The sequence below is a fragment of the Pantherophis guttatus genome, chromosome 2 (assembly GCF_059756535.1).
Source record: "Pantherophis guttatus breed Tessera chromosome 2, ASM5975653v1, whole genome shotgun sequence".
Lineage (NCBI taxonomy): Eukaryota > Metazoa > Chordata > Lepidosauria > Squamata > Colubridae > Pantherophis > Pantherophis guttatus.
The window spans coordinates 23,948,773-23,962,124 of record NC_142064.1 but is presented as its reverse complement, the minus strand read 5'-3'; the positions used below and the strand labels follow the sequence as shown (position 1 = coordinate 23,962,124).

Genomic DNA, 13,352 nt, shown 5'->3' with positions numbered 1-13,352 from the left:
TGAATGAAATTAATCCCTAATTAGAACCATCGTGTTTAAGCCAGTATATCTTTCAGAGCCAGGCATTTGATATAAAATGGCCTTGCTGAAGTCACTGGTAACTATGACATTATAATTGGGTTCACTTCACAGTCATTTTTGCTGTTTTAAGGAAAAGTACAAGATAATGTTAAGATTCATTGTAATTTAGGAAATTATTTATTAAGCAACTAAGATCAGAGAGACCCTGTTTCAAATCCAAATTCAGCCACAAAGCTCAGTGGGCTAACCTTAGTCCAGCTATTCATTCTTTCAGTCTTACTAAATTTGAGAGTTGTTGTGGACATAAAACAATGCAAAAAAAACCCTATAGATTTTTATAATTCTGAGAGAACTTCTGCTAATGGATAGAATAAAGTTTGTCTAAATAGTTTTGAATGGATTAACTGCTCAAACAAAGCTGCATGAAAAACTTGGGTGTTTCTACTTGAATATAAGGAGCTGTTTTTATTTCATAACAAGTTGTTTTGCTCAGCACATGAAGAGTTTCCTCTGGTTAATTTCAGAATGAGAAGAACCATTATGACGTTGGGGAAAATGCTGAAATTGTGTGCTTCAGTGGATACACTCTTACTGGATATCCGTTCTTTCACTGCCAGCCTGATCAAACTTGGTTGCAACGTCCTGTCGAATGCCAATGTAAGAACCATTAAAAGATTTAAGCTATTAATAAGAGAAAGGGTATGAAAACATCAATAGAAATTCTCTGTGTAGGAAGTCTTGCTTAGTCCAAGATTCAATTTCTGTTTTTTTTAAATTTTTTTTATTAATTTAAGAAACCACATAATACATTTATAAATGCAAGTAAAACAATTTACAACAAACATCATCTTTATAACATCTACCTATAATATCTGAATTGTTACAATATCAATATCCTATATTCTTCAATATACAATATTTCTCTCACCTTATATAATGATATTATTTTATTGATATCTCGTGTCTCTTTCTTAAATTTCATTTGATTTAAAACTTTATTTTACTCTATTGATATCTTTTCTTTTATTAAATTTTTCTTTCTTTCTTCTTCTCTTCTTTTTTCACTTCCCTCTAACCATTTATACCATTTTTGCCAGACCAGATAATATTCAGATTCTTCTTTTCCTTGGATCTCCTTGGTAAGTTTATCCATCTCAGCGCATTCCATAATTTTGGATATTAATTTCTCTTGAGTCGGGACCTCTTCTTGTTTCCAATTTTGTGCGTATATAATTCTTGCTGCAGTCAAAATATGTGTTATTAAATATATTATTTCTTTTTCATATTTGCTTGTAGGTATTCCTAATAAATAAATTTCTGGCTTTAATGGCACCTTTTGAGTTATTATTTGTTCCAGTTGCATTTTTATATTGTTCCAGAATTTTTTAGCTTTGGAACATGACCACCATATATGATAATATGTCCCTTTATGTGCTTTACATTTCCAACAGAGTGGAGATGTGCCGGGAAACATTTTAGAAATTCGCGCCGGTGGTAGATGCCACCTATAGAACAATTTATAAGCATTTTCTTTGTATGGTACAGATAATGTTAATTTATTAATATTTTTCCACAAATTTTCCCACTTATTTAATTCTATTGCATACCCAAAATTCGTCGCCCATGTGATCATATTCTCTTTAACTACTTCCTCTGCTAGTTTATATTCCAATAGAAAATTATAAATTTTGGTTATTAATTTCTCATTGGGGCCTAATAAAATTTTATCCAACTGATTTGGTTCCATTTGAATTCCAGTTTTTTCCATATCAGATTTATATCTGGATTTTAATTGCAAATATGACCACCACTCTATTTCCACATTTTGCATTCTCAATTCTTCTCTTGTTTTTAGTTTTCCTTCTTCATTTAAGATGTCCTTATATGTTTTTAATTTATTTGTATCTATTGTATTTGGATAAATATGTGCTTCCATTATGGAAGTCCACCTAGGAATCCTATCATAGTGATATTTTCTGATTTCATTCCATATTTTAAGCAAATTATCTCTTACAATATGTTTGCGAAATTGTTCTTGTTTTGTAATTTTCTCTCCCCAAAGATATGCATGCCAACCTCTTGTTAAGTCAAAACCTTCCAATATTAATGTTCTTATGTTTTTGAGTTCGATCCAATCTTTTATCCATATTAACGCTGAGGCTTTGTAATAACTCTGCCAATCAGGGAGTCCCATTCCCCCCCTCTCTCTTTTGTCTTGTAGATGTTTTAATTTGATTCTTGCTTTTTTTCCCTGCCAAATAAATTTTAATATCATTCTGTCTAAATCTTTAAAATATGTTCTTCCTGGGTTTACTGGTATTACTCTAAATAAGTATAACACTCTTGGCAGAATATTCATTTTAATGGTAGCAATTTTGCCTAAAAGAGACAATTGGAGTTTTGCCCATTTTTCCAAATCCTTTTCTATTTGTTTAGCCAATTTAATATAATTGTCTTCCTTCAAAGTTGATATTTTGTTTGTAATCCATATTCCTAAGTATTTAACTTTCTTTGCTATTTGTATCCCTAATATATTTTCCAATTCTTCTTTTTGATACTTGTTAAGATTCTTTGTTATAATTTTAGTTTTTTGTTTATTAATTTTCAATCCCGCTACTTCTCCATATTGTTGTACTTTTATCATTAATTTTGGTCCAGATTGTATGGGTTTATCTAAAATGAATACTATATCATCTGCAAAGGCTTGCAGTTTATATTCTTGATTTTTTATTTTTAGTCCAGTTATTTCTGTATCTTTCCTGATTTCTTCTAGTAATATTTCCAATGTTAATATAAACAATATAGGAGATAATGGGCATCCTTGTCTCACTCCTTTCTTTATATCAAATTGTTCAGTTGTATCTCCATTAATTTGTATTTTTGCTGTTTGGGTGTTGTATATCTTTTTAATCATTTTTATAAATCTTTCTCCAAATTTCATTTTTTCTAATTGTGCTAATAGAAATGTCCAGTTGAGATTATCAAACGCTTTTTGCGCATCTAGGAAAATTAGAGCTAACTGGTTTTCCGATCTTTGCTCATAGAATTCCAGAGTGTCAATAATTGTTCTTGTATTGTTATGAATTTGTCTTCCAGGAATAAAACCATTTTGATCAGGATGTATATAGTATTTGACTAGGTTTTTCAATCTCTGTGTTATAATTGATGTGAATAGTTTATAATCTACATTGAGAAGAGAAATTGGTCTATAATTTTTAATTTCCGTGGGATCCGAATCTTGTTTTGGTATTAATGTGATTATTGTTTCATTCCATGACTTCGGAATTTCAGCTTCCATTAATGCATCATTGAAAACTTGTATTAATATATCATCTAATGGTTGTTGGAATGTCTTATAAAACTCTGCCGGTATACCGTCTGTTCCCGGTGTCTTGTTATTTTTTTGTTTCTTTCTCGCTTCTATTAATTCTAACATTGAGATTGGTCTGTTCAATAATTCTATATGTTCTTCTTCTAATTCTTGAATCTTTATTTTATTTAAATATTCTATGATATTTTCTTCTCTAATCTCTTCCTTTGCGTATAAGTTTTTGAAAAATTCCTTTGCAATTCGTTTTTTGTCTTCAATATTCTGGTATAAACAACCATCTACATCTTTTAACTGTATTATAATATTCCTCTGTTTTTCTATTTTCAATTTATATGCTAACCACCGTCCAGTTTTGTTTGCATGTTCAAATTGGTTTTGTTTAGCGATTTTTATTTTTCTTGCTATTTCTGTTGTTGTGATCAAATTTAATTTATGCCTTGTTAAATTTATTTTCTCCTTAATTTCTTGATTATATGGCTGTTTCTGTAGATCTAATTCATATTGATGTAATATTGTCTGTAAATTTTGTTTTATTTGTTGTTTGTTTTTATTTTTTTGTGCAGTATAGGCAATTGTTAAGCCTCTGATATATGCCTTGGTTGTGTCCCATAGATTTTGTAGACTGGTGTGGTCTTTCACATTAATTTGTAGAAATATTTTCAATTCTTTTTGGATCATATCCACATATTGTTTGTCATTTATAATATCTCTATCCATCATCCATCTTTTATGCTTTTGGTGTCCCTTCCATGTTATTTCAATGGGGCTATGATCAGCCCATGTGTTTGTTGTAATTTCTATTTGTTTAATGTCTGCTATAAGCTCTGCTGTCATCCAAGCCATGTCAATTCTGGACCATGATTGATGTGGATTTGAATAGAATGTGTATTGTTGTTTATCATAATTGAGTTCCCTCCAAGCATCTTGTAATTGAAATTCTTCTACTATATCATAAAATGTTTCTGGAAGTGTTTTTTTCCTGGATTTATTATGTTTACAACTCCTATAGTCCTTCTCTATGTTTACAATTGCATTAAAATCTCCAATTATGCATATGTTTTGGTATTCCAATTCCTTAATTTTGTTGTGCATCTTTTTAAAATAATCAGTTTGGGTTCCATTATCCTACATGAGTTTATGGAGATATATTCAGAGCATTTGCATCATGGCTACTTTGGCAACCAGTGCGAGCAAATCAACATGCCCACTTTATGTGTTATGAGTTATGAGTGAGGAAAGGCACATAATGCCAGGTGTAAAATGTTGAAGCTGAGCTGAGTACAGAAAGTCCAAATTTTGGAGAAGTTGGCCACACTTGAAGTAGAATTGTGGAAAGGGATGGGGAAAGTTGCCTTGAAGTCTTACACATTGTTCGTACTAATTTTCAACAGTGTTGCCATAGATAGGTCAGTGATTTGACTTAGTATGTCCATTGGAAGGGGCTGTAGTTCAAAGATCTGCTTTGTGTGCAGGAAGTCCCAAGTTTAATCCTGGCATTTCCAGGTAAAGCTGAGAAGGATTATAGTTTTATTCCATGAGAGCTGTCACCAGTCAATGTCAATAATTAGGGATAGGTGGACTAACATATTGACTTTGGTACACAGCTTCTTATGTTCCTAATTTTATAAACAGAACTTATATTCCTAAGAGAGCCAAATATACAAAGGATGTTTTATGTTAAATGTGTTGTTGAAACACAACATTTCTCCCTGAGATATTTAAGCCTTGTTACATCGGCTTCGGTAGCTTTCCTTGGTCATTTCTGCATATAAGCAAATAGGTGACTTTGTTTCCCCTGGAATCCTAGCAGAAATGTTATCTCTGTAAGCACATGGATATGACGATGAACTGAGCAGCTTTGAGAGAACATGGTTGCCTCCACATTTCTGTTGTAAGGAAAGGTCTGGTTGCCTTCTTGTATTACCTTAATTCCTGATAAGGAAAGCAGGGGTATGCTATTTCAATGGCTCAGTCCAGTGTTTCTCAACTTTGGCAACTTTAAGATATGTGGACTTAATTCCCAAAATTTCCCAGCTGACTGGGGAATTCTGGGAGTTGAAGCCCACATTTCTTCAGGTTGCCAGGGTTCTAAAACACTATCTTAATCCAAAACTAGCCAGTCCTTGTGATTAATTCATGGTTCAATTCAAACCCAGGACATTGGTTTAACTCAGGAGTGTCAAACTCAAGGCTCAGGGGCCAAATCCAGCCTGTGGGGTGCTTAGATCTGGCCCGCAAGGCCTCTCTAGAAACAGCAAAGGACCGGCCCATGATGCCTCTGCCGGCGAAAACAGAGCTAGGGAGGGTGGCCCTCCCAGGCTCCGTTTTTGGCTGCGACAGCCTGCTGCCACCCTCTGCCAGTGAAAATGGATCTCGGGGGGCAGCCTCCCCAAGCTCCTTTTTTTCTGGCAGAGGGTGGCAGGAGGCCGTTGTGGCTGAAAACGGAGCTCGGGAGCCCATTTTTGCTGGCAGAACACTCGAGCCACCACAGACATTCCCGAGATGAATGATGTCAAGCTGGTCACGCCCAGTCTGGTCACGTCCACCCCGGCCCCTGAGGTCAAACACAACTCTGAAGCAGCCCTCAATGAAATTGAGTTTGACACCCCTGGTTTAACTGGCTAATCGTGGTTAAATTAACAATGTACTGTGTGAATATAACCAGTGAATTAGTGTTTCAGTTTTCAGTTTGGATTTTTAAATTGTTAATTGTTTACATTTTTGATATAAAGCCATTAAAAGTATTTGAACTCTGTATTTAATTTGCAACTCTTCTGTCATATCATGGTAATCTCATTTACCTCCCTCCCTCCCTCCCTTCTTTCCTCAGTATCTGCATGTCGCAGACCGGCAGTCTCAGATGTTGTATCTATTTTCCCTTTTAAAAGTGAATATGACATTGGGGAAACAATCCGCCTAAGTTGTGCACCAACCTTTAGGTTAACTGGCCATTCTGAGTACACCTGTGTAAGTGGCCCCGCCTGGCGTCCTTCTGTAGTGAGACTGCTTACCTGTGAGAAAGGTAAGTGAATCGTTCATTGTGGCAGAGAGATTGACCTGTTCAGTGTGGGGTTTGGAGCAATGAGTTCAAATTCTCACTCAGGCATGCCACTCAGTGTGATCTTCCTTTCAGGACTGTTGAATGAACATATCATGAAAGGGTGCGTGTGATGTTACATATGAATGCCTTGAAGGAAAAATGAGATTAAAATACAAGAAGAGAAGAAAAATGAAGAAACTGGGTGCTCTCAAATAAAACAAATTGAAGAAGCACCGAAGTCTAGGAGGGCTTTACTGTTAATAGTTATATCATAAAAAGTAAAGATGCTCCACATCAGAGAGGTCAACAGGGAGATACATTCAAGCAGGGCTGAAATTCAGCAGGTTCTGACAGGTTCTGGAGAACCGGTAGCAGAAATTTTGAGCAGTTCGATGAACCGGCAAATACCACGTCTGGCTCGCCCCAGAGTGGAGTGGGAATGGAGATTTTGCAGTATCCTTCCCCTACCACACCCACCAAGCTACGCCACGCCCACCAAGCCACACCCACAGAACCAGTAGTAAAAAAATTTGGATTTCACCACTACATTCAAGGTGTTTTCTTGTCAATGGTGCAAAACATTGTCTTATCCAGGCTTTTTAAAAAAATTCCAAATCTAGCCTGTATCCCTGGCATGTCTGGTTGATTTACCACAAAAATATGAGTCAGCTACAAACCTACTTGATTTTCAAGATATCCAAAATCACTTCAGTGATTCCACCTGTTGTGATTTAATTTTACTTTTAGATACATACACACACCTGCATTGCTGTGATGGGTTTCAAAAATTTTTACTACTGGTTCTGTGGGTGTGGCTTGGTAGGCGTGGCATGGCATGGCTTGATGGGTGTGGCAGGGGAAGGATATTATAAAATCTCCATTCCCTCCCCACTCCAGGGGAAGGTTACTGCAAAATCTCTATTTCCTCCTGATCAACTGGGGGCGGGGCCAGTCAGAGGTGGTATTTATCAGTTCTCCAAACTATTCAAAATTTCTGCTACCAGTTCTCCAAAACTGGTCAGAATCTGCTGAAACCCACCTCTGCTGCATAGTCAAAAAAGCAACAAATCCAAACTCTCAGAACTGTGTGTAGAATCCATTCTCTCCAAAAATGATAACTGTGCTCCTCAGAACTCCTCCCCAAATTGCTAATAGTATGCAATATTTTACTTGACAAGAGGAGAACATTATTAAACATATAGGAACTGTCCAGAGTGAATGAAATGAAGCACTTTGTGTTCATTAAGAAAATTGATATGAAATATCTAAATTTGAATTGACAATATCAAGGGAATAAGGAGCAATACATACAAAGAATGTGGGAATATTACAAACAGAGAATGTTAGGATGATTGCTCAGGCTGTGCATGGATGACAAAAGAGAATAAACTTAGCGATCCATGTTTTATATATTTTAAAATGATACTATAAAATACAAATAAATGTTGATAAATAAAACAAAGCGATTATCCAAAAGAGATTTGAGGGGAATAAACTTCTCTTACAAAGTCCTGTGAAACCTGAAAAGATATAGTATAATATCTGATATGGCATGTGTACACCAAAACATAAATACCTTTAAGAAATTAAAAAAATAACCAGCACACTTAATAAGCCTGAGACATTTCTGGCTATCTATACTCAGGAAGGCTCAGATGCTCTTAATTATCTTGATTTTACAGCCCACTAGGCAAAACCTGGCTACCTTGTGGATTATTTCAGGGCTAAGGATGGAAAGGAGAAATTGCTTATATTGATTGGTATATCCTGCTTTGCTGGTCAGAAATGGGGTGATTAGAGCATTTTGGGGTTCCGTATAAAGGTGTCGATACAGAAGAACTTTCAATTCCAGAGCAATTGTCTTTAGCAAATTTAATCTGAATTCAGGTGTCTATTTTAAATCATGCTTCATTTTTGCTCTGGCCACCCCTACTCTGGGGGATGTCACCCATGGATGCCACTCAAAATTAAATATGAGCTTTGGCTCCAAACAATTGTACATTGTAGTTTAACTCAATCCTGAAAATGTCTATGTTATACAGTATATCTAATAGTATTCCTATGTGTTTATGCTTCATTCTTTTGCATTCCTTATCCTCTTGCAGATGATTCTCTACATTCTCAAAGCAATTGCAAACCAGGTGAAAAGCAAGTTGACTCCCAATGTGTGTGTATGAACCCTAGAGAAGACTGCAGGTAAATTATACAGAGAAAAGTGTTTCCCCATGCCAGATGTTAAGACTTGTATTATCTTAAGAAAAAATGAAATGCCTGCTCCAACCTATATCCAACTCCAAGATACTTCCTTCAAATTTTTCTTCTTAATGGATCGTAGCTACGAGGAAGCTCTTTCTTAGGAGAAAACTTTAACATTGTATAAAATTATCCATTTACATACTGGTGGAGGCTTTCACAGCCAGCATCTTTTGAGCCGTGTTGGGCTTAGGGCTTTGTGACCATGATCTAAAAAACATATTTCCTGACATTTCACCAGCAACTGTGATTGACATCTTCAGAAACTCACTGGGCTCCTGTCTTTATAGCCAGGTGTTCTGATTTCTGATTGGTCAATAATATATTGCTCAGTATCAGACCATTTTGCATCTCAAGATGCCAGCCACAGTTGCTATGGAAACCTCAGGAAATCTGTTCGCTAGGCCACGGTCACTAAATTCTGAAGCCCAACCCTGCCCATTATCTACTTGTCTGTGTCTTAGGAAGACTCCACACTCCACGCTTGATTCACATGGGCAGAATCCAGATGTTTTGTGTATTCCCTTTGATACATTTTCCCCATATAGTATGTTCTCAGGCTTCCTGTGTCTCCTCCAAGCTCTCTCATCTCACAAAATGCCATAATCGCATCCCCTCCCACCTCCTGAGAACTTGCATATTGTTACCCAACATCTTGCAAAATGTCAACACGCTCTGATATTTGGTGATACAGCTAGGATTGGAATGTGTATGTATCTAAGTAAAATAGAGAAAGAGACCAGAGTTCACTTGTGAATATTTATTTATTTATTTATTTATTATTCGAATTTCTATACCGCCCTTCTCCTTTCGGACTCAGGGCGGTGAACAGCCAAAATAAAAACATTTATACATAAGTACGATTAAAAATAGATTTAAAATAATTAAATTTGGCCCATAGTTTAAAATTTATCAATTTAAAATCCATATCAAAATTTAAAACCAACCATAAAATCATAAAATCAAGAGAGACTGGCTAACTGAAAGAGATGAGTTTTTAGGGCCCGACGAAAGGTCCGGAGGTCGGAGATCACTCGTATCTCTGGGGGTAGATTGTTCCAAAGGGTAGGTGCCACCACAGAGAAGGCTCTCCTCCTGGGGGTCGCCAGCCGGCATTGTCTAGCCGACGGCACCCTGAGGAGGCCCTCTCTGTGGGAGCGAACTGGCCGGTGGGAGGCTATTGGTGGCAGAAGGCGGTCCTGTAAGTACCCTGGCCCTAAGCCATGGAGCGCTTTAAAGGTGATCACCAACACCTTGAAGCGCACCCGGAAGTCCACCGGAAGCCAATGCAGCTCACGCAGGAGAGGAGTCACATGGGAGCGCCCAGTCGCTCCCATAATCCCCCGCGCGGCCGCATTCTGCACCAGTTGGAGCCTCCAGGTGTACCCCAAGGGGAGCCCCATGTAGAGAGCGTTACAATAGTTGCTAATATGTTGTTGCTAACCTATTTTTTACCACCTTTTAAAAATTTCTTCTCTAAACAGAATCTGGAAGGTTCTGTTAATGTCCATCTGATATGAATAATGATAATCACTCCAGATTTAAAAAACAAAACAAAACAAAACAAAACTTGGCTAACCAGCTCCAGCTAACTTCCCAAACAGATGTTCCAAATGTTATAAACAATAATGAAAAATGCTTCTTTATTAATCGTTTGCTTCATCCCTCTCGTAATCTTATGCTTACTTTGGCTTTGCATTTTGGTGATTTGGCAGACACTATTCTGAAGATGTCTGTGTCCTGGATGCCACTTCTGAAGGAGCACTTACAAAGCCTAGCTGCCCATATTTGGCTGAAAAATGCCTGGATCAGCATTCCTTCCATTTCTTGCATTCTGGCCCCTGCCGGAGTGGGACCGATGTTAGTTGGGCTAAGGAAAGGCTCAAAATTGCCACGGACAGCATAAAGAGAGAACCTTGTGGCTATGATACATGTTACGACTGGGAGCAGTGCTCAGGTACGCATGGGTGCACTAACTTGTTATTGTTCCTGGATCACGTTTATGAAATCAGATTAGTGGCAATTGATATGTTTAGACACCCATTTAGGCCTCAACACAATTTCAGGAAGTGGTCTGATTTGATCTGACAATGATTTAGAGATGGCCAAATTCAATCTGGGGTCAGATCCAGGGGTGGGCTGCTGGAAGTTTGCAGCGGTTTGGGAGAACCTCTAGCTAAGATTCTGTGCAGTTTGGAGAACCCCCTAATTCCACTCCTGGCTGGCCCTTCCCACCCCGCCCCTCCCAGGAGTCCCCACACGGCCCATTTTGGATGCAGGTAAGTGCAGGGCATGCACACAGACTTGGGGAGAGCGAAAAATGGGCCTACTGGAAGTTTGGGGGGCCTCTGGAACCTGGGGAGGCCATTTTCACCCTCCCGGAGGCTCGATCTCCAGGGAGGGCAAAAACGCATCCCCCACCGTGGTGCAGGAGGCCGACTAGGCCAGGCCCACCATGGCCACGCCCAGCTAGCAACTGGGCAGAGAACCGCTTGCTAATATTTTTGAAGCCCATCCCTGGTCACATCCTGATAGAAATCCAAAGCTTTGACCTCCCATTGGCTGTGGTGAAATCAAAATATTCCTTCTCTTGCTCTTCTAGCGTATCCCAGTTACAACAAAGGTTAGAGCTGCAATTTAACAAGATAAATGAACAAACACAATAAACAGAATGCAATATCCTACCAGAATACTGAACAAAGGGATTACAGTTTAAGAGAAGAGAAGGCAAAAATTTACCAAAAAAGGTGGCAAGTTAGGGACAAAAGCTGGTTTGAAAGGGTAAGAAATTTGGAAGAGACCCAAAGGAGAAATGATTTCCCCCTCTTTCCTTATGTCTCTCCATCATGGTACTTTCCCCACTCCCATTATGGTCTAGATAAGTATTATCTCCACTATTACTCCTGGATATGGATTATTACATCATTGTCTAGATTTGGTAGCTGAACCAACTGATTTCTGGCTTAGCCACAAAGTAGAGCAAACTGGAAATATTCCAATTTACCTTTTGAGATGGAAGTGCTTGGAGGCAAGTGGTTTGTTTTCCTCATTGGCAGGGAAATGTTTGTGGAAAAAAAATGTGTATAACATTCTAGATTCTTTTCTCCCCAAAGAATTTTTCCCCAGCCTTAAAAGGGAAATGGAATGAAACTGCAAATTGAGATGGGGGGGGGAATCCAAATTAATAAGAATTCTTGCAAGAAAGTTCAACTGGTGACTTTGGATATACTGACAAGTACACTGTCCTTTCAAGATAGAAGAAAGGCTAATGACCCAGCAAGCTATGAACAATTTTCATTTCTAACATTCCCAAGTAGCAGACACAATGTTCTGCAGAATAGACCATAAGGTTTTCAGGCTGGTCTGCAGCCAAAAAGGGATCATTTTCCCAATTCTTCCTTGGAACAGGCTTCCTTGGAAATCCCCTTTCTTTCCCACAAAACAATCATCCTGTACAAACTGCTACAACTGCCTCCAAGCACTTCCATCTAGCTGTATGTACAAGTAGTCCTCGATTTACAATTGGAACCAAAATCTCTGTGGCTAAACAAGGCAGTTGTTAAGTGAATCAATCCTGATTTCATGACCTTTTTTTTGCCATGGTTGCTTAGCGAATCACTGCCCACCAAGCCACACCCACAGAACCGGTAGTAAAAAAATTTGGATTTCTCCACTGCAATAATGTAAATATTGTGCTGATGGTTTGATAGATCTCTGAATATCATGTGACTAGAACTAAAAGCCATTTTTTTTCTCTTATAGAGTCACATGGTAAATGTGTCTGCTTGCTGCCTAATCAATGCCCGCGTGGTGGGGAGCCCATTTCCTGTGTCCAAATAAGGACAAGAAAGATAACAGCAAACCTTTGCATGCTGGGAGCATTGAAGTGCTCCAATACGGACATTGTAATTTTACAGGAAGGGACCTGTCCAAGCTAAAAGATGTTAGTTTCCCATTCCTGGACATCAATAGCATGAATGGCTGTTTGTTTTGCAATGGCCTTCCCAAATTGCTTTAATTACATGAAATTGCATCTCATTCCAGCCTCTCTTATTCATGTCATCACCACACATCTGAAGTTCACGACAATTCCTCTTTTCTCCAACTGACTAACTGAGCATGGATGAAGTGCACTGCATACAAAAAGTTAGCGGAGCTTTGATTCCACTGTCACAACCTTCTTGGCTCCTTTCATGGGATGGAATTCAGTTTCGAATCGCAAATGTCAGGAATAAGTGTCCAGTGTCCATTGCAGAGGTGGGTTTCCGCAGGTTCTGAACCGGCGGCGGAGATTTTGAGTAGTTTGGAGAACTGGTAGTAAAAATTCTGTCTGGCCCCGCCCCATCTATTCTCTGCCTCCCAAGTCCCATCTGATTGGAAGAAAATGGGCATTTTGCAGTAACCTTCCCCTGAATTGGGGAGGGAATGGAGATTTTACAATATCCTTCCCCTGCCATGCCCACCAAGCCATGCTACGCCCACCAAGCCACACTCACAGAACCGTTAGTAAAAAAATTTGAAACCCAACACTGGTCCATTCCAATAATATGAGCTCTCTAAAATGAACCCTAAATAGCAGCTGTTCCTTCAACATGGCCGCTGCTGCTTCTCTCCATTCTGACAAGCATTTTTGCACTGCTTTAAAAGTCCTCCTCACTTCTTGTGCCAGCCAGCAATTCCAATGCATTAAAAAAAAAAAAAAAGCAA

At 38.3% G+C, this 13,352-nt stretch overlaps 1 protein-coding gene across 2 annotated transcripts in view; it reads left to right on the top strand.

Annotated features, from left to right (window-relative positions):
- Positions 1-13,352, top strand: part of LOC117679149 (complement component C6-like) — a 52,283-nt gene extending 38,931 nt beyond the window's left edge. The window contains exons 13-17 of one of the 2 annotated variants that reach the window (XM_087885646.1): positions 546-678; positions 6,183-6,374; positions 8,498-8,588; positions 10,361-10,602; positions 12,408-13,352. In XM_087885646.1, the coding sequence (XP_087741772.1) occupies positions 546-678; positions 6,183-6,374; positions 8,498-8,588; positions 10,361-10,602; positions 12,408-12,583 (834 nt within the window). In that variant the 3' untranslated portion in view covers positions 12,584-13,352. The remainder of the gene's footprint in view (positions 1-545; positions 679-6,182; positions 6,375-8,497; positions 8,589-10,360; positions 10,603-12,407) is intronic. The other variant, XM_034440804.3, reaches the window with a different exon arrangement.